Consider the following 27854-nt stretch of genomic DNA (forward strand, 5'->3'; position numbering starts at 1 on the left):
ACACAGAGGCATAGTTCTCTCCTAGGAATAGGTTGCAGAACTGCAGAAACGAATAAATGGAAAATCCCTTAACAGATTTGTATTACAAACGGCTGTAAAAAAGGAAAAGCGGTGTAACAAACAAACAAACAAACACCCCCACCATCCCCATCATCTAAACCTAAGATAGCTTTTCATAAGGGTGTATATTCCAACGGAAATATCATATTACCATTTCCTCAATTGCTAATTTCACATGGTTGGAATATTTCCCATGAAAAGCAATTGATGTGTTTGTAGGATTTCACCCCTCTCTTCGTTTCACTCAGTAATGTGCTTCTCCTGTGGAATGCAGCTCAACATCAAAAGACTAATCAGCTTGCAAGCATCAATACAAAAATCTCACCCGAAAGCTCTACATTTTGTAATGAGTATTTAGACTTCAGGGACACTCATCTGCAACCATGCATACTAGTTAATCACTTTGCTGAGGGATTTACAGTGGGAATAATTAATATTTGATAGACCAAAAACAGCACAAGTATGAATTTTCAATATTACTCATATCCCAGCGTGATCAGAGTCTGTTATGAGAGTCAACCATGGATAATTTGAATGTGAAGTCATCCCAGAGGTAATAGAATTTAGAAGTCATTATAATTCTATGGTCAATCCTCTGCCCAGTGTGTGAACCAGACTTGACCTACCAGCACAGTTTCCTCTTTCAACGGTATCTAAAAGATAACTGGTCAATGCCTGTAGACCAGTTCAATTCACCCAACCACAGACGATGATACCATCATTTGGTTCTACGGCACATCTAGGGCATTTCTATTCTATGTCTTCTATGTCTATTTATGTATGAAACAGTCATGTCCCATTCTGCTCGAGGGGTAGAGAGGGCCATCAAGAACATATGCCGGGAACTTTGTCTTCAAGGCAGGGACAACAGCGTTGGTCAGAAACTGAAAAGTGAATATTGTGATTGTTTTCCTACTCAAAGAGCCATGATGGAATCCCTGGTTGCAGTGTTCTACGCTGCAGTGTTCTACTGTAGGCCTATGCCAGAGTAAATTACATTTACTAAAAAATGAATTGTAAAGGTGTAATCTGTAATATACTAGCCTGTGAATTCGTCATTTTAACTGGTGAAATAGAATTATAGATTTTTTTGAAGAATATTGTCTCACTATGATCCACTAGTGTGGGCTTCCTGACCTTATGTTCCTGACACAAGGGGTATCTAAACATGTTAAATAAATATTGGCAGGGATTAAGGCTGCACATTGGATTGTAGGATTGCACCATAGAGGGTTGAAATCTACAGTATTTTAGTCTTGATTGCACTACATTTAGGCAGCTCACAGGTCATCTAAAATATTTGGATGAACCATAATCCAATGAGACTGCTTCATTCCCAGTCACATGACAGTTGACAATAAAACGTACTTCCTGGTTCTAGTTAAAACATTTCGTGACATGCTTCTCCACGAAGGTATGATTTGAACGACTTGCCAACAGTAAAGTATTCTGTCTATTCAACAGATATCTTTATGTTGGTGTTTTGGGAAATTGTTGAACGCGTATTGCTTGTAGGAGCGTTCCTATTGAACTTGCAGGATAGTTGTAGTAGGCTGTAGCCACCGTGGTACTCCCAGTCAATACTGGAAGTCAAAACCTCTTCTGAGTTGGACTGGCCTATGCTTTCAGTTACCGGTTGGTAGCCAGCTAATACTCAGGAACCAGCATTTGACTTTTGAACACTCACATGAATGCTTAGCCACTAACCACTTTACTTATTCTGCTCAGCAATTGCCCCTCTGGCTTTCTCGCTCTCTCTATTTATAGCCTCGTTTGGCGATATGGTATTGATCGCTACGTAAGAGTATATGGAGACAGCAGGCATGTACTGTCTGCATGCCTGTTTGGCTTTGTAGCTTAGACACATCATGTTATTGGTTTCTGAGCAAGGTGGTGAGCAAATTCAGACATGGTGAAGAAACAGCATGATTCAGTAAACAGGCATGCAATTATATCATCCTTTATTGATTAAGGCACAGAAGGGCATAGCCTTTACCAGGGATCATCAACTAGATTCAGCCGCAGGATGATTTTCTTTCTTGAGCTGATGGTCAGGTTGCCAGAACATAATTACAAATAATTTGTAGACTGCAGATTGATAGCGAGAAGCCCAAACACACATAATATTTGTCTAGAACATAATCATTTCAAACCTTGCTTACGGTTGTATACGATCAGATAAATATCTGTATTATGGGTGGGAATACTAAGGAGCAGATTTTCAAAATTAAAATGTTTTTACAGTCTTATGTCCAAATAAAATCACCTGCCGTCCGCCAGTTGGGGAACCCTGGCCTAAACTGTAGCTATCTATGGTTTCTAGGGCTCTAAAATGGCTATTTGCCCTGTTCAAAAAGTAGTACACTATATAGGGTATATGGTGCCATTTGGGACGTCGCATTAGTAACATTTGCTCTAGCTTTCTTCAAATCAAAGTTTATTGGTCGTGTACACAGGTTACCGGGTGCAGCGAAATTCTTATGTGACTAGCTCTTAAAAATGCAGTAAAATGTCAAACAGTTAAAATGTAAGGAGAGAAAAAAGACAACGGTGTGGCAAATCTGATTAACAAGCCAAATAGCCCTGTAGCAGTAATCAAATGCAATCTATACGTATGTACACAGGATTTACACAAGATCAACTAAGAATTATATGTTCAGCAGTATACAGTGCATTCGGAAAGTATTCAGACCCCTTGACTTTTTCCACATTGTGTTATGTTACAGCCGTCTTCTAAAATGGATTAAATGTATTATTTTCCTCATCAATCTACACACAATACCCCATAATGACAAAGCGAAAACATTTAAAAAAAGAAAAAAGAAACAGAAAGTAAGGTTACGTACATAAGTATTCAGACCCTTTGCTATGAGACTCGAATTTGAGCTCGGGTGCATCCTGTTTCCATTGATCTTCCTTGAGATGTTTCTACAACTTGATTGGAATCCACCTTTGGAAAATGTCATTGATTGGACATGATTTGGAAAGGCACACACCTGTAAGGTCCCACAGTTGACATTGCATGTCAGAGCAAAAATCAAGCCATGAGGTCAAAGGAATTGTCCATTGCGCTCCGAGACAGTATTGTGTCGAGGCACAATTCTGTGGAAGGGTAGCAAAACATTTCTGCAGCATTGAAGGTCTCCAAGAACACAGTGGCCTCCATCATTCTTAAATGGAAGAAGTTTGGAACCACCAAGACTCTTCCTAGAGCTGGTAGCCCGGCCAAACTGAGCAATTGGGGGAGAAGGGCCTTGGTCAGGGAGGTGACCAAGAACCCGATGGTCACTTTGACAGAGCTCTAGAGTTCCTCTGTGGAGATGGGCGAATCTTCCAGAAGGACAACCATTTCTGCAGCATTCCACCAATCAGGCCTTTACGGTAGAGTGGACAGATGGAAGCCACTTCTCAGTAAAAGGCACATGACAGCCCGCTTGAAGTTTGCCAAATGGCACCTAAAGACTCTCAGACCATGAGAAACAAAGTTCTCTGGTCTGATGAAACTAAGATTGAACTCTTTGGCCTGAATGCCAAGTGTCACATCTGGAGGAAACCTGGCACCATTCCTATGGTGAAGCATGGTGGTGGCAGCATCATGCTGTAGGGATGTTTTTCAGCGGCGGGGACTGCGACTAGTCAGGATCGAGGGGAAGATGAGTGGAGCAAAGTACAGAGAGATCCTTGATGAAGTCCTGAAAACAGGTTCTCAGACTGGGGTGAAGGTTCACCTTCCATTAGGACAGCGACCCTAAGCACATAGCCTAGACAATGCAGGAGTGGCTTCGGAACAAGTCTCAATGTCCTTGAGTGGCCAGAGCCCGGATTTGAACCAGATCGAACATCTCTGGAGAGACCTGAAAATGGCTGTGCAGTGACACTCCCGATCCAACTTGAGAGGTTGAGAGGATCTGCATAGAAGAATGGGAGAAACTCCTTTAAATATAGGCATGCCAAGCTTGTAGCGTCATACCCAAGAAGACTCGAGGCTGTAATTGCTGGCAAAGGTGTTTCAACAAAGTACTGAGTGAAGGGTCTGAATACTTATGTAAATGTGAAATAATAATTTTTTAATACATTTGCAAAAATTTCTATGAGGTGTGTGTATCACCTGGTAGATGGCTAATGATGGCTGTTCAACAGTTTGATGGCCTGGTAAATAGAAGCAGTTTCAGTCTCTCTGTCTTAGCTTTGATGCACCTGTACTGTCTCTGTCTGTTGGACGATGGCCGAGTGAACAGGTGGCTGAGGTCCTTAATGATCTTCTTGGCCTTTACTTTGACTTCGGGTGCCTTAGATGTCCTGGAGGGCAGGCAGCGTGCCCCCGGTAATGCGTTAGACTGCCCGCAGCCATGATGCAGTTGAGGGCAGAGCAGTTGCCCTACCAGGTGGTGATGCAGCCCAACAGAATGCTCTCAATGGTGCATCTGTAGAAGTTTTTGAGTCTTGGGGGGGCCATGCCGAATTTCTTCAGCCACTATGATGTCAGTGTGCCGAGACCATTTCAGGTCCTCAGTGATATGCATGCCGAGGAGCTTGAAGCGTTTGACCCTATCCAATCTTCTCGTATTGCCTCTGTCTTTGCTTCTCCAGTGTTCATTTGAAAAATGAAGTCCCCATGGATCCCATGTTGCCTAGGTCTACTGTTGTTTGACGTGTGCTATGCCTTGAATGGTGACAAAAGGCCGAATTTTGTCCTGATGATGGTCGATGACTTGGGGATTGGAGACTTGGGCTGCTATAGGAACACTACCTTGCGGTAAGTTACAGTGATATAAACTGCAACAGGCTTTTTTTATGTTCTTTCTTATGTTTCTAAGCATGTCTTTCCTGCATTACATATACTTCTCATTTGTAGTTGTGATTCCAAACAAAAATGTACATCCTCGGAAGACAACCTTCTATTATATTCCTTTTATTCTGACTTCTAATTATTGCTGTGCTATCTGCTCACCTTTTAAAACATGACTTAAACACCTCCTTCCAGATGATGAGCCCAGCTGGGTGGTAATGTGCTGTGTCGTTGTGTCTGCAGGACCCCCAACATCGACATGCTGGCTCAGGAGGGGGTGAGGCTGACGCAGCACATCGCTGCTGCCCCCCTCTGTACGCCCAGCAGGGCAGCGTTCCTGACGGGCCGGTACCCAATACGATCTGGTGAGGCGAGTCTCAAACAACAAATCAAATGTTATATGTCACATGCGCCGAATGGGTGTAGACTTTACTGTGAAATAGTAAAAATAGTAACACAATAGTAATAAAATATACTACAAGAACAACAACAACAACAGCTCAACGTGTAGCCTGTCCTCCTGGGGTTTGACACAAAGCTTTGCCTAGTACTATAATTTGATCACTTAACCTTTCTTGGGCAGGTGGGATGCTAGCCACCCACGGTTCACACTATTCAACAGCCAGTGAAAAATCAGAGTGCCAAATTCAAAACCACAAAATGTCATAATTCAAAATTCTCAAACATACGACTATTTTACACCATTTTAAAGGTCTCCTTAATGTAACCACATTGTCCGATTTCAAAAAGGCTTTATGGCGAAAGCATAAAGTTAGATTATGTTAGGACAGTTCCAACACAAGAAAAAGCACACAGCCATTTTCCTAGCAAGGACAGGCGTCACAAAAACCAGCTAAAATTATGCACTAACCTTTGACGATCTTCATCAGATGACACTCCTAGGACATCATGTTACACAATACATGCATTTTATTGTTCGATAAAGTTCATATTTATATCCATAAACCCCATTTTACATTGGTGCGTGATGTTCAGAAAATATTTTGCCTCCAATACTGCCAGTGAATCAGCACAACAATTTACAAAAATTCTCACCATAAACGTTGATAAAATATTAAACTGTTATTCAAAGAATTATAGATGAACATCTCCTTTATGCAAACGCTGTGACAGATTTCAAAAAAACTTCACGAGGAAAACACACTTTGCAATAATCTGAGTACTGCGCTCAGAAAAATACACTAGGCAATACAGATACCCGCCATTTTGGAGTCATCTAAAATCATAAATAGCATTAGAAATATTCACTTACCTTTGATCTTCATCAGAAGGCACTTCCAGGTCCTGGAATACCAGGTCCACAATAAATGTTTTGTTCGATAAAGTCCATAATTTATGTCCAAATAGCTCCTTGTTGTTAGCTACTCCAAATGTGGGAAGCGCGTGGAAAATGTCACGACGAAAAGTTAAAAAAGTTATATTTACGTTCGTTCAAACATGTCAAATTTTGTATAGCATCAATCTTTAGGGCCTTTTTCACTTAGAACTTCAATAATATTCCAACCGGACGATTGCAATGTCTTGAAAAACGTTTTGGAACACAGCTAACTCTCTCACGTGAACGTGCTTCAATGAACGCCAGTACTTTCCTGAGTCAACAACTTCCAACTTCCTCTGTTCGCTCTCTGTTCATCATAGACGCCTCAAACAACTTTCTAAAGACTGTTGACATCTAGTGGAAGCCGTAGGAAGTGCAAAATGAACCCTAAGTCACTGTTCGATAGGCAATGACTTGAAAGGACTACAAGCACCAGAATTCCCACTTCCTGTTTAGATTTCTCTCAGGTTTTTGCCTGCCATATGAGTTCTGTTATACTCACAGACATCATTCAAACAGTTTTAGAAACTTCAGAGTGTTTACTATCCAAATCTAATAATTATATGCATATTCTAGTTCCTGGGCCCGAGTAGTAGGCCGTTTAATTTGGGTACGTTTTTCATCCGGCCGTAAAAATACTGCCCCCTACCCTAGAGAGGTTAACAGATCACTAGCTAGTATTGATAGCCCTTACTAGTAATATGTGGCATTAGCGATGCATTAGTTAGGCTAAGTGGAGAGAACAGTTCATAGAACAGGATAAATAGCATGTTCACCACAATGCAGCAGGATGAAAAGTACATCATTCCACTGTATAATTTTATACTTTGTTACTCTCCCCACTTTGTGATTTGATATCTGTTTTTGATCCTATTTTTGTCTTGAACAGGTATGGCCGGCCTTGGACAGTTAGGGGTCTATATCATCTCTGCTGCATCTGGTGGTCTTCCCAGTGAAGAAGTCACCTTTGCCAAGGTGGCCAAACAACAGGGCTACGAGACTGCTCTGATAGGTGAGCCAAAGTCCTCTCCTTTGTTACTATGTAAAGCGTCTTTAGGTCCACGAAAAACTCTACATATGACCCATTTATTATCGTCATGGGTATGTATCAGTACTTCTCACTTTGGGAATAGGGAACACACAGAAGCAGTAACAGTTCATTTGATTGGTTGCAGCAATGTGTCTGTTTTGTTTGAATGTCTTTAAAATTCTGACTGTATAGCTATAGCTACATGATTGATTTGAACAGTATAATAGCTTTCATACTCATATTGGCTTCTCAATGGTTGCCCAGACAACAGCCTACAGCACATTTACATGCAAGTTGACATTCAAGGTCTTGTTCTTTGATGTGTAATATGCCTCACAGGCTTTTCAGTAACCCAAGTTGACATATTATTAAATGTAATAATTGGCATCATCGGCCTTTTTTCTCCACTGTTGAAACACTTTATGTGTTGTCTTTCAAGGTTGTTGTTCTTTGAAGATGCCTTAAGTTGCAAGTCTATATGGTCCGTCACCTGGCCCCTTCTCTCCACTGTAGGAAAATGGCACCTTGGTCTTAACTGTGAGAGGAACGACGACTTCTGTCACCACCCCAGTGCTCACGGCTTCGACCACTTCTACGGTATAACCCTGACCAACCTACGTGACTGTCAGCCCGGCCACGGCTCCATCTTTACCAATGTCCAAGCACACATACCCTTCAAGGTGATGTACAGTGTACAATACATGTTTATGACGTACACTATTTTGGTTTAACCTTTTAAATTGTTGGGAGCGTGCATAGAGAATCTTCTACATCTGAATTGCTTGCTGTTTGGGGTTTTAAGCTGGATTTCTGTAATAGCACTTTGTGACATCTGCTGATGTAAAAAGGGCTTTCTAAATGAATTAGATTTGTCTACTGTTTACTCTCCAATAGTCAGTACCTCTACAGCCATTTTGGGATGTGCTTCAGCTCATGCTTTTTACTACAGTATTGCATTGAGTATTTTTACTTTTATTTATGTATCCTGGTGTAACATGTGGTCCCGGATCTGTTTATGCTCTTGCCAACTCCATTGTCAAGCCAAACAAAGTGATAAGGAGTTGGCATGATGGCATAAACGGGCTGGTAATCAGACTAGTTTTAATGTTTGTTGTATGTAGTTTGTTTGGCCTTTTAGCTATAAAGGAACTTGTCCCTCAGGGATATAGGATAGTAAAGATTCTCAACTCTACCCTACAAGACCCTGGGAGTGGGTGTGGCTACCGTGACCCTCCTGCATGCGAGGGGTGTGCTCACCGTGCGGAGGAAGTTGGTGCTGAGCGTGGTGGCGTTGGTGGGCGCGGCGGCGGCCATCTTTGGCACATTCGCCGCCACGTTCCCCTACTTCAACTGCTTTCTGATGAGGAACCGGGAAGTGGTGGAGCAGCCGTATGTCTCGGAGAACCTGACCCAGAGAATGACAGATGAAGCAGTGGACTTTTTAGAAAGGTGTGTGTGCCGTTTTTTTGTTTATATTTCCCCTGCTACGTGATAGATTGAGACAGAATAGAAGCCAAATCAAGTGTTTGTGTGTGCGTGAGTGTGTTTGCTTATTGGAAGAAACTCTAAATGGCATGTAAGGAAAGTGTGTGTAAAGGGTTGGTGACCTAGGTGACTGTCTGTAAAATGAAAGCATACTGTACACAGTAGTTTGCATTGTTGTCATACAGTTATTTTCTTCCATTTACACGGTGTGTGTTGACTATTTTGACAGGAACTCTGCACTACCCTTCCTGTTGTTCTTCTCCTTCATCCAAGTGCACACGGCCATGTTTGCGTCGCCAGCCTTCCAGGGGACCAGTCAGCACGGTATCTATGGAGACGCCGTCCACGAAGTAGACTGGAGTGTAGGTAAGACTTGATATTTACTTTATATTGCTGTATGGCCTTCTTTTTTATGTTCAATAAGTTATAAGGTTGGAAGATTTGAAATGTCCACACTAATTATATTTGAAAGGTTGGACGATTTGATTGACTTTTACCTAAACTCAGCAAAAAAAGAAACATCCTCTCACTGTCAACTGTGTTTATTTGCAGCAAACTTAACATGTGTGAATATTTGTATGACCATAACAAGATTAAACAACTGAGACATAAACTGAACAAGTTCCACAGACATGCGACTAACAGAAATTTAATAATGTGTCGCTGAACAAAGGAGGGGGTCAAAATCAAAAGTAACAGTCAGTATCTGGTGTGGCCACCAGCTGCATTAAGTACTGAAGTGCATCTCCTCCTCATGGACTGCATCAGATTTGCCAGTTCTTGCTGTGAGATGTTACCCCACTCTTCCACCAAGGAACCTGCAAGTTCCCGGACATTTCGGGGGGAATGGCCCTAGCCCTCACCCTCCGATCCAACAGGTCCCAGACGTGCTCAATGGGATTGAGATCCGGGCTCTTCGCTGGCCATGGCAGAACACTGACATTCCTGTCTTGCAGGAAATCACTGACAGAATGAGCAGTATGGCTGGTGGCATTGTCATGCTGGAGGGTCATGTCAGGATGAGCCTGCAGGAAGGGTACCACATGAGGGAGGAGGATGTCTTCCCTGTAACGCACAGTGTTGAGATTGCCTGCAATGACAACAAGCTCAGTCCGATGATGCTGTGACACACCGCCCCAGACCACAACGGACCCTCCACCTCCAAATCGATCCCCCTCCAGAGTACAGGCCTCGTGTAACGCTCATTCCTTCGACGATAAACACGAATCCAACCATCACCCCTGGTGAGACAAAACTGCAACTCGTCAGTGAAGAGCACTTTTTGCCAGTCCTGTCTGGTCCAGCGACGGTGGGTTTGTGATGTCTGGTGAGGACCTGCCTTACAACAGTCCTACAAGCCCTAAGTCCAGCCTCTCTTAGCCTACTGCAGACAGTCTGAGCACTGATGGAGGGATGGTGCGTTCCTGGTGTAACTCGGGCAGTTGTTGTTGCCATCCTGTACCTGTCCCGCAGGTGTGATGTTCGGATGTACCGATCCTGTGCAGGTGTTGTTACACGTGGTCTGCCACTGCGAGGATGATCAGCTGTCCGTCCTGTAGCACTATCTTAGGCGTCTCACAGTATGGACATTGCAATTTATTGCCCTGGCCACATCTGCAGTTCTCATGTCTCCTTGCAGCATGCCTAAGGCACGTTCACGCAGATGAGCAGGGACCCTGGGCATCTTTTTTTGTGTGTTTTTCAGCATCAGTAGAAAGGCTTCTTTAGTGTCCTAAGTTTTCATAACTGTGACCTTAATTGTCTACCGTCTGTAAGCTGTTAATGTCTTAATGACCGTTCCACAGGTGCATGTTCATTAATTGTTTATGGTTCATTGAACAAGCATGGGAAACAGGGTTTAAACCCTTTAAAATGAAATCTGTGAAGTTATTTGGATTTTTACGAATTATGGTCTTGAAAAAGGGCCGTATCTTTTTTTGCTGAGTTTATTATGTCCTGTTTCATAACATCTGTTCGTAGGTCAGCTCATGCAGACTCTGGACCGGTTGAACCTGAGGGAGAACACACTGGTTTACCTGACCTCAGACCAGGGGGCGCACCTTGAGGAGATCTCAGTCGGGGGGGAGGTGCACAGAGGCTGGAACGGGATATACAAAGGTACGGTCTGTTACAGCTTCAGAAGAATAGGTCAACAGAGACCAAACAGCCAGATGTCGAGTTTTCGGTTAAAACAGGTGAATTTTTTTTTTTTTAATAGGAGTAACAATACTCAACCTAGAGGTGCATGTGCAGAGAGGCTTTAGTTAGCATCTGCAGTGGTTTAGTAGGGTATATTAATAGGCATGTAAATTGGATATCAGAGCCAGTCAATGTATAGAATAATAGATTACCAGATAAATTGCTCAGATTATCTGAATGTCCTCATGCATAAGAGACGAGACGTTTCCATGAAAGGTTCTGGTAAGCCTTATATTTCGGTCGAGTGATAAAGGACTTCCCATATTCTCAGTCCTCACGAAGTGCTTCGATCTGTCTCTGAGCAGCCGGGAAATCCACCAATTGGGAGGGGGGGATCCGAGTTCCAGGACTGCTCCGTTGGACTGGGATGTTACCTGCAGGAAAAGACATTGATGAACCCACCAGCAACATGGACATCTTCCCTACTGTGGTGAAGCTAGCCGGAGGGACGGCACTGGGAGACAGGTGAGTGCTGAGGTCTGAGGGGTTTTGTTTGTTCGTTGACTTTTACTGGTAAACCCAAAGCACTAGGTAGGTTTTCTAGCAGCCTCGTCTGTCAGTCAAAACTACAGCGTTTGTAATCTAGGTCACCATAGAAATCATATGCACTCTGTGCTCTGAATCACCTCTTAACTAGAGACATTATATTCACAATAGGTGTCACAAGGGACCTGCTAGGAAAAAAAATCCCAGCTAATGAAAAAGCTCTCAAAACGGATCAGGCTGTTCTAAACCTTTGATCAAATGTTTTCATGGGCCTTTGAGGTCTCGCTGCCTACGCAAAGGATCATTCCTACAGTGTGCTCCATTTCTGTGTCTCAGAGAGAATTTGTGTTTGTGTGTGTCTTCTTTTCCTAGAGTGATAGACGGTCATGACCTCATGCCCCTGCTGCAGGGGAAAGTTGAGAGATCAAAGCACGAGTTTCTCTTCCATTACTGTAACGCCTACCTCAACGCTGTCAGGTGGCAGCCTCCCAACAGTACGTCCATATTTCCAATGTAATAGTTTTAAGAATGCAATTGAATTACTGTAACAGCGCTGCTAATTATGATTGAGTAATAATTCCAATGGTTTTTGTAACCAAGTTAACTTGAAACGTAAAGTACTACGGTGGTTGTAATTCATTGTAAATCTTTAAGGTTATTCAATATGGAAGTTGTTCTTTTTCACTCCGGACTTCTACCCCGAGAACGGGACAGCCTGCATGCATACCCACGCCTGTTTCTGCACCACATCCTACGTGACCTACCACGACCCCCCTTTGCTCTTTGACCTCTCCCGCGACCCCTCGGAGACCACGCCCCTGACCCCAGACACGGAACCTGCCTTCCACTCGGTCCTGGAGGAGATCCGGGCTGCGGTGGCTCTCCATAAGGAGTCCATCACCCCCGTTCAGGACCAGCTCGCCCCGGGACACCTCCTATGGAAGCCTTGGCTGCAGCCCTGCTGCTCCTCCCTGTCCCAGCTCTGCAGGTGTGAGAGAGATGGTGGGAGACACGGCCACCGGAGCACTGCGGCAGAGGCAGACTCTCCACAGGACCAGCACATCATTGCTTAACACTGCGGGGAGGGTAACGTAGGAACCCAGAACCAATCTTTTAGTATGTATGTAAACAATCTGTGACAAGAGACAAACGGCAGGGAAAATACCCCCATTTAAATGTTTTATTTCACCTTTATTTAACCAGGTAGGCCGTTTTGAGAACAAGTTCTCATTTACAACTGCGACCTGGCATTTTAACTGGGCTTGTGGGTAGAAGTGACCTGGATCTACTTGACGTGGGTATGTGACCTCACTGGGTGATCTGTAATAACAGACATTTTAGTATTTGGCCTCTCAGGAACACATCCAGTAAAATATACAGTAAATTGTGTTGCCTACGCTTGCTCCCTGAGGGGTTTATGCAGTTGCTGTTATTTGGGACTAAAATGTATTTTACAGCACTTTGTGACAAATGTATTTGTAAAAAAAAAAAAGAGCGCAATATGAATCAAATGTGATTGTTGAGGCCAGTCCTCATATATAAAGTAAAGAGTATGTATATATATATATATATATATATATGAGGAGAAACCTAGCACATTGTGCAGGAGAGGAGAGCAACTCGATGCACTGATTAGCACAAGGTCCAACTCAAGTTGGAGCATTTCTGGTCTTATTCTCCGGGGCACTACAACAACCCTGTGTTACCCTTGTAGGGTACCGATGATCATTTAATCACTGTTCATCATTTAGACTCTACAGGGTCTCTGTAAAAGGCATCTGCACATCCAGGAAGCAATGAAACTGAGTGGACAACCGACATGGAAAGACATGGCTGTATTAACAAATCGAGCTGTATTAAGATGTTCAGCAGCGCTTGCGTGTCTAATGCCAGCAGTCGGTACAGAGTCAGCCAGAGTCCCTGAGTCACACACGGCTCATCCCCCAGTGGCCACAGCCAGCAGTAAATCTTCATCACCCAGACTAGCTTTAAGCTTAGCTCTTCATTTGATCTCAGATTTCAGTGACATTTAGTTAATATGTATCTTATTCTCCCTTTAACTCCTATATCCAGCAGTCTATTTGTCACAGACTACCATTAGCAAATCTCTGAATATTAAGGAGTGCTCTCTCTCCCCTGTTTAGTCATTTATATGATGGATGCTGAATGCTGATTTATTTTTGCGCGTTCCCACACACCCACTATGCGTTGCATTTTATACCATGTGTTATTTTGTTACCAAATGTTAATTTGTTTCAACATATTTTTCTAATGTAAATGAATAATGATCTGATTTGTGTGGTGTACCAGCTACAACAGCACTACTGATGCTACCAATAACTACCAGCACCCACTACAGAACTACAGCCACGATCACTATAACTGAGATTGATATTCAACTTGACTGGTATTCTGACAATGTGTATGAATCTAATTATTTTCCTCCATCCATGGCCCTGTGATCACGGTGGCTGATCATTATTGGATCCATCCACAACAGAGAGTTTGGCAGTGTTTATCTCGTCTTTCATTCGGGGCCTGCTTCCCAAATGGCACCCTATACCCTACATAGTGCACCACTTTTGACCAGTGGCCAGGGCTCTGGTCAAAAGTAGTGCACTATTTAGAGTGCCGTTTGGAACGCAACCCCTGTGTGTTGGCTTGGCCACTGGTCCATCACATCCAGCCCAGCCTCTCTGCTCCCGAACGCCAGAGAAGTGGAGCGCAGCACAGCTCTGCATGGACAGGCCTGCCAATGCACATGTGCACCTCAGAGATATGGCAGCCTTTTCCCTATTTAGTGCACTATCTTAGACCTGGGCCCATACAGTTGAAGTCGGAAGTTTACATACACTTAGGTTGGAGTCATTAAAACTCGTTTTTCAACCACTCCACAAATTTCTTGTTAACAAACTATAGTTTTGGCAAGTTGGTTAGATCTACTTTGTGCATGACACAAGTCATTTTTCCAACTGTTTACAGACAGATTATTTCACTTATAATTCACTGTTCACAATTCCAGTGGGTCAGAAGTTTACATACACTAAGTTGACTGTGCCTTTAAACAGCTTGGAAAATTCCAGAAAATGATGTCATGGCTTTAGAAGCTTCTGATAAGCTAATTGACATCATTTGAGTCAATTGGAGGTGTACCTGTGGATGTATTTCAAGGCCTACCCTCAAACTCTATCTCTTTGCTTGACAGAAATCAGCCAAGACCTCAGAAACTGTAGAAAAATGTAGACCTTCACAAGTCTGGTTCATCTTTGGGAGCAATTTCCAAATGGCTGAAGGTACCACGTTCATCTGTACAAACAATAGTACGCAAGTATAAACACCATGGGTCCACGCAGCCATCATACCGCCCAGGAAGGAGATGCGTTCTGTCTCCTAGAGATGAATGTACTTTGGTGCGAAAAGTGCAAATCAATCCCAGAACAACAGCAAAGGACCTTGTGAAGATGCTGGAGGAAACAGGTACAAAAACAAGTCCTATATCGACATAACCTGAAAGGCCGCTCAGGAAGGAAGAAGCCACTGCTCTAAAACCGCCATAAAAAAGCCAGACTACGGTTTGCAACTGCACATGGGGACAAAGATCGCACTTTTTGGAGAAATATCCTCTGGTCTGATGAAACAAAAATAGAACTGTTTGGCCTTAACAACCCTCGTTATGTTTGGAGGAGAAAGGGTGAGGCTTGCAAGCCGAAGAATACCATCCCAACCGTGAAGCATGGGGTTGGCAGCATCATGTTGTGGGGGTGCTTTGCTGCAGAAGGGACTGGTACACTTCACAAAATAGATGGCATCATGAGGAAAGGAAAAATGTGTGGATATATTGAAGCAACATCTCAAGACATCAGTCAGGAAGTTAAAGCTTGGTTGCGAATGGGTCTTTCAAATGGACAATGACCCCAAGCATACTTCCAAAGTTGTGGCAAAATGGCTTAAGGACAACAAAGTCAAGGTATTGGAGTGGCCATCACAAAGCCCTGACCTCAATCCTATAGAAAATCTGTGGGCAGAACTGAAAAAGTGTGTGCGAGCAAGAAGGCCTACAAACCTATTGTAGGAAGCTTGTGGAAGGCTACCTGAAACGTTTGACCCAAGTTAAACAATTTAAAGGCAATGCTACCAAATACTAATTGAGTGTATGTATGCTTCTGACCCACAGGGAATGTGAGGAAATAAATCATTCTGACATTTCACATTCTTAAAATAAAGTGGTGATCCTAACTGACCTAAGACAGGGAATTTTTGCTTGGATTAAATGTCATGAATTGTGAAGAACTGAGTTTAAATGTATTTGGCTAAGGTGCATGTAAACTTCCGACTTAAATTGTATGTCTCTGGCCAAAAGTTGCCCACTATATAGGACCATAGGGTGTCAAAGTCATAGGATCATGATAGGGACAAGGGGAGGATGTTATTCTTGAACTGAATGTTTGTGTGACCTAGTGCAATACTTACCCCACTCAGCCTTATTTGAATGGTGCAACAGCAATGTCTGGTAGGACATCTGATGATCATATTGCTTACTTTGCTTTTTCATTTGTTATTCAAATGAATATAGCTGCTGGACTTTTAAGGACCTCTCACCGTCGAGGGATTACGACATAAATGCAAGGGTTGCAATCATAATGCAAAGCTTTTATCCAAAAAACTGCACTCACACCTAACTATTTCCAGGTGTGTGCTTTTTAGACAGAGGAGAACATACTGCGGTGGAATAATGAAATGTACAGATGCCTCTTTTAGTTGGGACATTCCCTGTAGAATAGCCCCTCTGGTCTTCTAGTGTTATTTAGAGTTTTCCTCAGAGAGAGAAGACCTCAACAGTATTAAACCATAAGCCAGGGAATCTATGTCCCCAGGTGTTAATTACAACTGTGGACAAAAATTTGGCTCATTATTAGCAACAGCAGGGAGTCTGGATAGGGGTAGGAAAACACCATGCTTACTTCACTTTAGTGTGTGGATGGTAAATCCTGTTTACTTACAGGACTGTATGGCCTAGTTGGTGATGTACAACTGATGTGCAATTCATTTGACACAATGATTGTGATGCAACAGACATTTCTATGATAGCACAAAAATGTTTACATAGTCATTGTGTGGTTTCTGATCAAGCTCAATCTCAGCTTTACCGTACAGATCTGCGCTTTGCCCTCATGCTGATGAGTGTGCAGTGCGAAACATTTATTTCAACTTATCCAAAGTCTTTTGGACAATTATGCTTTTATCAGTCACATTGGGTAAGTAGTTATGATAATTCAGCCTTGTGTTAATAGATACAAATATGGTTATTTGTTTTGGGGTTACATTATTTCAGTAATTGCTACTAGATTTGAAGGCAGTCATTTAAACAGCACATTTTGCCTTGGTATCCTCAGAAGATCCAGAGGGAGGTGTGTGTGTGTGTGTGTGTGTGTTCAACCACCGGGAAAAAAATGATCTTGAACACAGTGCACGTCGATACCCTAGGACCGGAGGAAATTAAATGGTTCCTCAGAAGGAGAGAAGAATTTGCAGAGTTCAAACAACCATTTCTATGGAAACATCAAAGGGGTACTCCATCCTTGTCCTGGAGGAGCTGAAGGACCTCCGCTAGGTTAGCGTGACTCCACTGCCCGTTATATTATGTACTTCTGTGAAGTGCCTTACTGATTTCCCCACTGCCTGCCACTGCTGGCTCAGGGGTAATGGATCGCTGCTGGAAATTGGTGAGGCGTGTTCAAAGACTGATTTTCCTCAAGGAAGTCCATCAAGCCCAGTTACCTCACATGGGAGATATAGTTACATGCTGATATTCCAACATCTCAGATTATAGAGTTGTTATTACTGTTGATTGTATGGGCTACAGTGGATTTGCAGTGAATGTGCAAAGAGCAAATTATACATTTTACTTAGATTGTTGCATTTTTTTGGTTTAAACCATGTATCACACAAAATCTAAAGTAATGTCAATGCACCACATTTAAAAGTAATAAAAACACTAAAAACAAAATTCTCAATTGAAATACAACCCTACTAGATCCAGCTTTCTTCAGAAACATCACTGCATCGTCATGACCCTCTTTACAATACTGGTTCATCCTTTCCTCTAAAGGAGGGATAAGGACTGGTTTTAACCTGATGATGTTCTCCTTGGAAAACTGAGGGATGAAAACAACACAAAACATTAACAAAAATGTCTGCAAAATCAAACCAATTTAAATACTGCAAAATAACTGTCCAGGCAGCCACTCAATTACAGTTCCGCAAAATTATGTGCAAAACCATTCAATGAATGCTACACACACACACTTGTCAATAAGTGTACTGTCTCTATCCCTGTGAACATGTAATAACCATTATGTCCATGTTGGCCAGTTTGAGGGGAGGTTCATGAGCCCTCTGTGTTTTTGGCAGATATCTTGGGGACCTGCGACGGGGGAGACTGTGATGGTACTTCCCTCTGACAGGATGGGGAGGCTATCCGTGAAGCCCCCGTCAATCCATTTCTGAAGGATATGTGTTACAGTTAGTTTATTGATTTTCAGTTATAAACAAACAAAAAGTAACATAATGGATAACATCCATTGGTTGAGTTTGAGATGCAGTTAAAGTTATTACCTGTCCTTGCCATTCCACCAGTTTGATTCCAGCATAGACAGGCACACAACTACTGGCTAAGAGTGCCTTAAATTAAAAGAAGCAAAGGAATTAGGTCAGACCAAATCCTAAAATATGGAGTGAAAGAGATTTTGAAATGTTCCTTGACCCACACATATTGCAAGATGTGAATTGCTCGGTCACTTGACTGGCTAAAACACAGAACTGACCCAACAATGAAGTGTATCAGGGGAAAACAATGGCCATGCTCCTCATAAACATTTCCGACAACATTTTGTGTTAAAGCCAAGGTTTATAGTAAGATACAGTAATATAATCTGCTCAGGCTTGTGGCAGGCTACCTTTATGAGGTCCTCCCTGGAGGCTAAGCTGGATAGGATGGTGTTCTTGCCACTTTTTGAATGCGTTATAGAGATGTGAAGGCGATTGCCTGCTTTACTGTGGGCATCGCCAGGCAGAAACTCCTCTATGTCCTCCCTGGGGAGAACAAAGGGACAGATGCTTTTTTGTCATGTTTTTAATAATTAATTTAACAACACTGTACGGCTCTATAATAAAGCATGCACTTATTACACAATCTGTTGGCTGTGTAATGCGTGCCCTTAATGAAGACACAAATGCAACCGTTGTTCAGTTCTATAGCCTTAGGTTTAATTTACTCCCACACATGAATAGCTCCATTTATTATAAAGGTGTTACAAATGATTTGTTTTTGTACATAACACCCAGTTATCTAGATGTTAAAGAAATACAGTGTACAAAACATTGAGAGCACTTATTCTCATTCAACCCAACCAACTGGGTCTTTGTGTTTCTGCCTGTCTTATGTGTGCATATGTATCTGAATATGACTGTTCTATACACTGAGTATACAACACATTAAGAACACCTGCTCTTTCCATGACATAAGACTGGCCAGGTGAATCCAGGTGAAAGCTATGTTCCCTTATTATGAAGGTGTTCCAAATCTTGGTATATTCAGTGTGTATCTCTCTCAGAGTTAGTAAGTGACTACCTGGGTGTAAGCATGAAGTTATATCCAGGGGTCACAGCACCAACCCTCTGGCATCTTTGGCAAATCTGAAGGTAAATTCTTTGACAATGGATAAAGACCAAATGTATCAACCAGCAGTAGGCCTAAACACAACAAAAATATGACCTTTAACCTGTGTACAAGGAATAGAAGAATAGGATAATGATGATGAAGACCTTACTATCTTACCTCTAGTTTGTCTGGAGCAGTGATCATCACTGCAGCCACCTGAGCTCCAGCACATTCCCTGAGAGAGCCCAGCAGCTTGTCTCATCTCTATAAAGAGAACATAGCTAGCATTATTCATTGAAAGCTATGAGGTTTATTGACAAACGTAGCTACTGTAACTTTGCCAGTGAAATATTGTGTAAAAGCCTAATCAAATCCATATTAGCACAGTGGAATTTTGGAGCTAGATAAACCTGATGTGGGCAACTGTATTAGGCTAGGCTAAACAACATAGCTAGGCTTATTCACTCATTACGGAGGCAGTCGAACTAATACTGTAAACTACAACAGGTAAGTCCCTGCATGTTAATAACAAGCGTAGCATTCAAGGTTAATCTACACATACATAAAAAAAAAGCTTTCTTATTGTTTATGGTGCCATTACGGTTTTAGAAACAATTGCAGTAAACTAAAACGGCTTGTTCTGCACTGCTTTACAAATATTGATGATAATGCAAATAAGTGCTGGATTAGTGATGGGTCGTTCGCAAACGAGTCGGCTCTAAGAGCCGGCTCTTGGCGGTGAACGTTGGGAGCCGGCTGGCATATCAGAAGAGCCGAATCTATTTATAAAAATATCCCAAAATTAAGATATGAATAATCAAAAGATTTAAATGAATAGAATTAACTAATTCAAAGAACAAAAAAAGAAATAAAATAATATAGGCCTAAATGCTGTCTGCTCAGACTGTCTGCTCAGACTAACAGCCTCACCTGTTGTTCCTGTCAATCAGACACGCAGTGTCAACCAATGAACCAAAGATGCGTGAGGGAGGGCCGAGCCAACTCACTCACAGTCACACACTTAGCAGCCGAGGAGAGATAGGAAGGATAGCTGTGAAAACAACAGCTGGAAAATGATTCGGAAGCACAGTAGCATTTGGATGCATTTTAATAATGTAGCCAATGTTAGAGCAGAGTGTAGAATTTGCCAAAACAAAATCTCATATAAAGCCGGTTCTACACACAACCTACACCGGCATATGCGAACTGTGCACCCAACTGTGAAGCTAGCTGTAGCGGAGCTTCGAGAAACTAGCGGACCTGCTAGTGATAATGGTGGAGCCTGCACCTCCACACGTGGAGCTGTATCCACTCAGTCCAGTAGCCCTACTCCACGACCCACAGTAACGCAGTCTTCTATGGACCAATTTATGCCAAAGTCTATGTCTGTAGCAAAACAAGGCCAAATTGATATTGCATTGGCTAAAATGATTGCCACCGATTTCTAGCCATTTTCGATCGTGGAGGACAGAGGTTTTAGAAATTATAGCAATAGTCTAAATCCAATGTACACAATTCCAAGCAGGAAAACCCTTTCAAAATCACTTATTCCACAGCTGTACAAGAGCACACAGGCTTCAGTGCGGGAAAGAGTCCAAAAAGCTACTGCAGTTTGCCTTACCACTGACTACTGGACATCAAGGGTAACCACTTCTTACATGTCGGTTACATGTCACTTCATTGAAGATTTTTCGATGTCTAGCTGTCTTCTGGACTGCTTTGAGTTCAGCGACAGACACACCTCAGAGAACTTGGCAGAGGAACTGTTGAGAGTGGCCAGAGAATGGCAAGTAGATGGAAAAGTGTTCTGTTGTGTTAGCGACAATGCAGCTAACATAACCAAAGCCATGAAAATGTTAAAATAGACCCATCATCCATGTCTTGCCCACACAATCACCCTGATTGTAAGAGATGCTTTGAAGGTGATGAAGCCCACTGTGGACAAAGTGAAAGCAGCTGTGGAATACTTCCACTGGAGCACATGATGGGGATGCCAGATGGGGATGCCTGAGCTGAGGCCTAAACAAGACTGAACTACAAGGTAGAATTCAACATTTTATATGTTGAAGCGGTTTATTGAGTCAAAGGATGCCATCATCTCTACCCTGGCCATTGTCAATGCACCTGTTGATGCTCTGACCCAAGAGGAATTGGAGGAGGTTTGCAGAGTCCTGGAACCCTTTGAGCAGGTCACTGTGGAGATCAGTAGAGAGAGGTACAGTAAGCAGTTATTACTACATCACTATTTAATCCAGTATTATATATGTATATGAGCAGTAGATGAGAATGTAGTATCAGTAGACAGAACATGAACCTGAACTAATAAGTTACTGTTCTTTCTTTTCAGCTATGTGACAGCCTCAAAAATGATACTCCTGTGTAAGGAGTAAAGCAGTGAATCACATCCAGCCGCCAGAGAGAAGCAAATGTAACCACAGGACATGTGACAGAGTTGATGGACACCCTATGTTCATCAATGGACAGAAAGTTCCACAGAATGGAATATAATCATGTTCTATCAGAAACCGCTGCACTTGACCCCAGGTTTAAGAAGTTAGCCTACGGTGATGCCTGAGTGATTGATGAGGCTCTTCAAAGAATAACCTCAGCAGCAGGGAGGGACAGCCCCAGCAGTCAGCTGGCTCAGGCACCAGGGCAACAGGAAGAAGAGGGATCAGATGGAGCAGAAGCACCAGCAGTAGAGCCACAAACGTCTGCTGTTTGGATGCTGTTTGACGAGAGAGCAACTGGGGATGCAGCACGATGGAATCCCTCAGCAGGTGCCATAATGGAGGTCCAATCCTATTTGGAGGAGCCCCATCTGGGCCACATCCGTTCCCTCTGAGAGGGTCTTCTTGAAAACGGGACAAATAATTACTGAGAGAAGAAACCCCATCAGCCCCTCGAAAGTGAGGCAGCTTGCATTTCTGAATGCAAATCTCTCATAAAAGCTAAATATGGTCAGCATTGCTGTGTGCTGCTGGTTATAACATGGCACTAAAGAAGAGAGAGAAAAGAGGGACCAGTTTAATGTTTTAAGTGGGATTCGGCAGTTGTGTACATTGTTATTTCTTTTTCTTTGTTATGGAGCAATATTCTATTATTATGTTGTTCAGATTGTATTCGTTTTGAATTGTTACATTTATATGCACTTTGTTTAAATACATAAAAAAAGTTATACTTTAAATGCACATGTGTAATAGCATCCTTTTTTACATTTATTTCAATTTGTGGAATGCTGCAGTTTTGCAAATTGTTATTTATTTTTCTTTGATATGGTGCTATATTCCATTATGCTGTTCAGATTGTATTCGTTTTGAATGGTTCGATTTACAAAACTATCTGTTGAAATACGGTGAAATTGACTAAACCTGTAAGAAAACATTGGGATACACGGACTGGTTTGTATTTGTGCAATGTAATGTGAAATGTCTAATTAACAAATTATACTTTGACATCTATAGCAGCAGCTGAGCTACAATAATTCATATTTTTCGGAGATGTCCCGGTATCTTCCAGCACATGTGTTCCGGCTTCCCCATACTCAGGCAAACACGCTGCGGGCTTGGGCCGTTGCGAGCCACGCATATACACCTTATGACTTTAAAAAGTTAAACACTCTTAAAACTCTAGCCCCACAGTGGACATGTAATAATAAACATAAAACCTAGCAGTCAAAAACTGATTTTTTCCATATAACCACTTCAAACATTGTCTGTGTTTCATGTAGGCTTTCCCTGGCGTCACGTTTTGATAACTCTGTAAATCTCTCTGACAAGTTGACTTTTATCAATATATTTGGCTCTATTTACTCTCAGATTTGAAAATGCTAACTAGCATCAAAGTAGACATCATGTAAGACTACATATCCCTCCAAGCTCCGGCACATTATCGCTGACACCTTTGCTGTCAGCTAGCTAGCTACTAGCTACCTTGATCCAAAACGAAAGATATATTGAACATTTTCATGAATTTGTTGTCTTATTTATGCATTTCAGTGGAGGCTGAGGGGAGGACGGCTCATAATAATGGCTGGAACGGAGCAAATGGAAACCATGTGTTTGATACCATTCCACTAATTATGCTCCAGCCATTACCATGAGCCCTTCCTCCCCAATTAAGGTGCCATCAACCTCCTGTGACGCATTTGGTCTTGTGTTTTGTACAGAATACTATCCCAGTAGCAGTCAGATATTTACAATGTGCCATGAAAACTACGCCATTTTTTCCCTACCTGTCCAGTTATACTCAGGTTCTCAGCACATCCTTCGACATCATTCTGTCTCAGTTGCCGTTTTGAAATTGTGGTCTGTGAATCACAACGTTAAAGATGAGTGATCACAGATTGAGCCATACGCAATACAACTCAAAGGAAAACTCCACCCAAAGGAAAACTATATTTTAGTATTTGTTTCATTAGTCCATTGTTGACATAGTCCCAAAATGTTTTGCTTGTCAGCAATCAAGTTTAAGATATGTAACTTTCAAAATACATAAATCAGCATTTTGCATCATATGATACTGTGTTTTTAATGTACAATATGTTCATACAATATCTGGTTGACTAACAAATTCAATGGTGGCCTCCTGGAGGTCAGGGCCCCCCCAAAACATTTAGGGAGGTGTTCTTCGTGCCAGGTCAGTAATTCAGCCATGATTACTACAAGGTTTGGAAAGCTGGCTAGACTAATTTACCTACCAATCTATACAATGGTAGCTCAAATGGGCTTATTGAGTGACTGTCAGTGACTGACATAAGAGGAAGAGTACTGATGCAGTATCAATTTTCGAAATTGCGACCGTGTGTATTCTACTATTCTAACTCCCAACAGTAAGTTGAGACCCTGACTGAGTTCCCACATAAAAAAAAGTATAATATATATTTGTCTAATGGTAAGTCTCCCACTGGCTGGAGGAACTCTGCTGGATGTGACTTCCGGTCATGTGTGTCAGTGGCTGAGACAGAGGGGAGCGGACAGGGTGAAGGAGACCTAGTCCCCTTTGTATTATTGGACTGACTGACCCAACTATACTGAACACAAATATAAACGCAACATGCAACAATTTCAGGGATTTTACTGAGTTACAGTTCATATTTGGAAATCAGTTAATTGAAATAAATTCATTAGGCCCCAATCTATGGATTTCACATGACTGGGCAGGGGTACAGCCATGGGTGGGCCTGGGAGGGCAGAGACCCACCCACTGGGGAACCAGCCCTAGCCAATCAGAATGACCCCCCCTTCCCATACAATTTCGCAGGTGAAGAAGCCGGATGTGGAGGTCCTGGGCTGGCGTGGTCTGCGGTTGTGAGGCCAGTTGGACGTACTGCTAAATTCTCTAAAACGACGTTGGAGGCGGCTTATGGTGGAAAAATTAACGTTCAATTTTCTGGCAACTGCTCTGGTGGACATTCCTGCAGTCAGCATATCAATTGCACCCTCCCTCAAAACTTGAAATATCTGTGGCATTGTGTTGTGTGACAAAACCGCACATTTTAGAGTGGCCTTTTATTGTCAACAGCACAAGGTGCACCTGTGTAATGATCATTCTGTTTAATCAGCTTCTTGATATGACACACCTGTCAGGTGGATGGATTATTTTGGCAAAGGAGAAATGCTCCCTAACAGGGATGTAAACACATTTGTGCACAACCATTTTAGAGAAATTCGCTTTTTGTGTGTATGGAACATTTCTGGTATCTTTTATTTCAGCTCATGAAACCAACACTTTACATGTCGCATTTATATTTTGCTTCGGTATACTGTATATTATACACACTCTCACTAATTACAATGATGAGCCTCCAAACCTTTAGAGATGAACACCTGTATTATTAGTCTTCTTCAGCCCATGGCTCCTTTGCCTGCTGTGACAAGTCATTTTGTATTATAAAGAATGAAGCCAGTGTCCTCCATTTAGAAGAATGGGGCATGTGCGGTTTAATTGTTGCGGCCTGACTAGATTGCAGTTTGATGGCTCAACATCTTAAATGTGCCAGACAGGATCCTACAGAAGAAGAACACATTGGACCGATTAATCATCTGTCCTGTCTGCTGCCCTGCCAACGATGCCCACATATGGAGCCTCCTGTAAGGTATATGTAAGGTAGTAGGATGGAGGACTCTGTTGGGACTGAGTTAAAACAGCACAGGGGACCCCATGAAGACTACTGTCCTCTGATATTACAAAAATGTATGTGTTTTATTATCTCAGATGAATTGCATATTTTGTTGTCTGAAGCTAAAAATTATTTCAATTAGTTATTTTAATAATGTCTACATCCTAATTTACAGCAGTATTTTCAACCAGTTAATGAATTCTAATAGCGAGCCCAGTTTATCCCCTCTAAGGGTAAATCCACGTACATAACCTTATCATGTAATGACTTCAATAATAAACTAGTTGTATATATACGCTTATATTATTAGCTGGAGCTAGATAGCCTCTGTCTGTATCTCTCTATGCTTTAAGCCCGGTCCCAAGAGCTCAATTCTTCCTTTGCAACCACTTCAAACAGTCAGCACTTATTTCCCAAGGGCCCAGAATACCAGAACAATAGGAATTCTCCCTAGTCTCACACGTACTCCTTACCGGCTTGTCAGCACAAATTCCCTGCTCCTTTAGTCTTGCTTATGGTTATATATAATGTGCGTTAGACAGGTTACGCTCTCTAGAAAAAAAACACTGGCTCTATCGTATCGTTCAGAAGTAGGTGTGTGTGTGGGTGGGTGGGTGGGTGATGGACTGTTTGAATAATGAAGTGGAGATAATGTATTAGCGGCGGGTGAAGTGTGGAGATGTCGTTAATAACACGGGTGAGGCGGGTAAACGTCTTTCTTCGTGGTTTAAAACACAGAAGAGGCAGAATCCGGTCTGACTGACTCAATAGTTCCCAGCACCACCATGTCTTTGAAAGCCCAACCCAATTGTTGAGTCTCATTATATCAATACTCCAAGACACACTCTCCTTATGAGACTACATGTAACTTCAAAAAATGCCCTTATTCAATATGGCCCACTGTACAATCTTAAGGTAGATGTTGGACGCCTGGCACCAATAACTGCCCATGGCAATGTACAATATGATAACTCTTGATTACATGTGGATTCAATGAGACCAATATAGCTATGAGTGTAAATTGCATAAAATCAGAATCATATGAACCCCTCAAGCATGATAGCCTCTGTATACCCACTTACAACACAACACGTTATAATATAAGAGTAAGAAGGTGAAAAGCTTCAAGTTCCTCGGCGTACACATCACTGATGATCTGAAATGGTCCACCCACACAGTCAGTGTGGTGAAGGCGCAACAGCGCTTCTTCAACCTCAGGAAGCTGAAGAAATTTGACTTGGCCCCTAAGACCCTCACAAATTTTACAGTTGCACAATTGAGAGCATCCTGTCGGGCTTCATCACCACCTGGTATGGCAACTGCACCGCCCGCAACCGCAGGGCTCTCCAGAGGGTGGTGCGGTCTGCACAACGCATCACGGGTGGCAAACTACCTGCCCTCCAGGACACCTACAGCACCTGATGTCACAGGAAGGCCAAAAAGATCATCAAGGATATCAACCACCCGAGCTACGGCCTGTTCACCCCGCTATCATCCAGAACGGACGGTCAGTACAGGTGCATCAAAGCTTGGACTGAGACACTGAAAAACAGCTTCTATCTCAAGGCTATCACAGTATTTCAGTCAATGCCACACCGACATTGCTCATCCTAATATTTATATATTTCTTAATTCCATTATTTTACTTTTAGATTTGTGTATATTGTTGTGAATTGTTAGCTATTACTGCACTGTTGGAGCTAGAAACACAAGCATTTCGCTACACCCGCAATAACGTCTGCTAAATATGTGTATGTGACCAATAAAATTTGATTTGAGATGGTGCAATTGCAGTTTTCATTTTTCCTCCCATTTCTCATCTGCCCCTACAGTAAAATGATTGCAATATCTTTCTCAAGGACAAAACGAGCTAAATTAAGTAGTCCAATTTCAGATATAAAGCTTATGGATGGACATAATTATAATTAAGACAAGAAACTACTCGACAAAAGAATTATGTGGAGGAAAGTAAAGCTGTAAGAGCATCCACTTCCTCTGTTCTGTAAAATGGAATGATGGCTGAATGGTGCTGAGACTGAAACCAGGACTTTGTCCCAAACGGCACCCTATTGCCTAGATGGTGCCTGCTTTTGACCAAGCCCAAATAGGGCTCTGTTCAAAAGTTGTGTACTACATAGAGGATAGGTTGCCATTTAGGAAGCAGACCAGAGGTAATTAGAGTTCTCAGGGCTTGTGCTTACAGATAAAGCCAGGAGCTTTTTGTTTGGTGTGAGGGAGGCAGTAGGGAGGGAAAGAGGGAGGGAGGGAGAGAGCCTTATTTCTCTCTCTCCCCATCTGGCCGGCCGCTGCTCATGAGTGTAACTGCCGCTGCAAAGACAGAGCAAGGTCACGTTGATAAAATAAATCTGCTAAAAGATCAAATACTTCCTGTAGATCGAAGGGGAAATGCAATTCATGAGCTGGGGCGATGGAAAGAGAAATCAAAGAGGGGGATTGAAAGAGGAGCGGAGGGCAGGGATTGATAGAGAGATGGAAGGACAGAGAGATGGAAGGACAACAGGCAGACCGAGAAAAAAAGACCATTAGATCAGATAGATGAAGGGGTAAAGGTGATGTGCCTTTCAGACAGGCCATTATCTGCACTGTATAAAAAGAGAATGAATATTCTAATGATATCACTATCAATATATCTCTGTCTGCACATGGTGTTCAACTCACTAAAAT

General features: G+C 42.4%; 1 protein-coding gene and 1 pseudogene across 3 annotated transcripts; one reads left to right on the plus strand and one right to left on the minus strand.

Moving 5' to 3' along the window:
- The first annotated feature begins 1405 nt into the window (after window positions 1-1405).
- Window positions 1406-13678, plus strand: sts (steroid sulfatase (microsomal), isozyme S). 3 transcript variants are annotated; one of them, XM_029740538.1, is made up of 11 exons: window positions 1406-1474; window positions 4651-4816; window positions 5093-5214; window positions 7078-7200; window positions 7732-7898; window positions 8420-8667; window positions 8933-9069; window positions 10684-10821; window positions 11208-11367; window positions 11761-11882; window positions 12043-13678. In XM_029740538.1, the coding sequence occupies exons 2-11, from the start codon at window positions 4665-4667 to the stop codon at window positions 12459-12461; spliced, it is 1788 nt and encodes a 595-aa protein (XP_029596398.1). In that variant the 5' UTR covers window positions 1406-1474; window positions 4651-4664; the 3' UTR covers window positions 12462-13678. The 3 variants fall into 3 exon arrangements, with proteins under 3 accessions (XP_029596398.1, XP_029596399.1, XP_029596400.1); XM_029740539.1 differs by having other exon boundaries at window positions 1443-1499; XM_029740540.1 differs by lacking the exon at window positions 1406-1474 and having other exon boundaries at window positions 4707-4816; window positions 5045-5214.
- A 3403-nt stretch (window positions 13679-17081) lies between these two features.
- Window positions 17082-27854, minus strand: part of LOC115179267 (patatin-like phospholipase domain-containing protein 4) — an 87571-nt pseudogene continuing 76798 nt past the window's right edge.

This window comes from Salmo trutta, chromosome 39 (genome assembly GCF_901001165.1).
Source record: "Salmo trutta chromosome 39, fSalTru1.1, whole genome shotgun sequence".
In the NCBI taxonomy this organism is placed as follows: Eukaryota; Metazoa; Chordata; class Actinopteri; order Salmoniformes; family Salmonidae; genus Salmo; species Salmo trutta.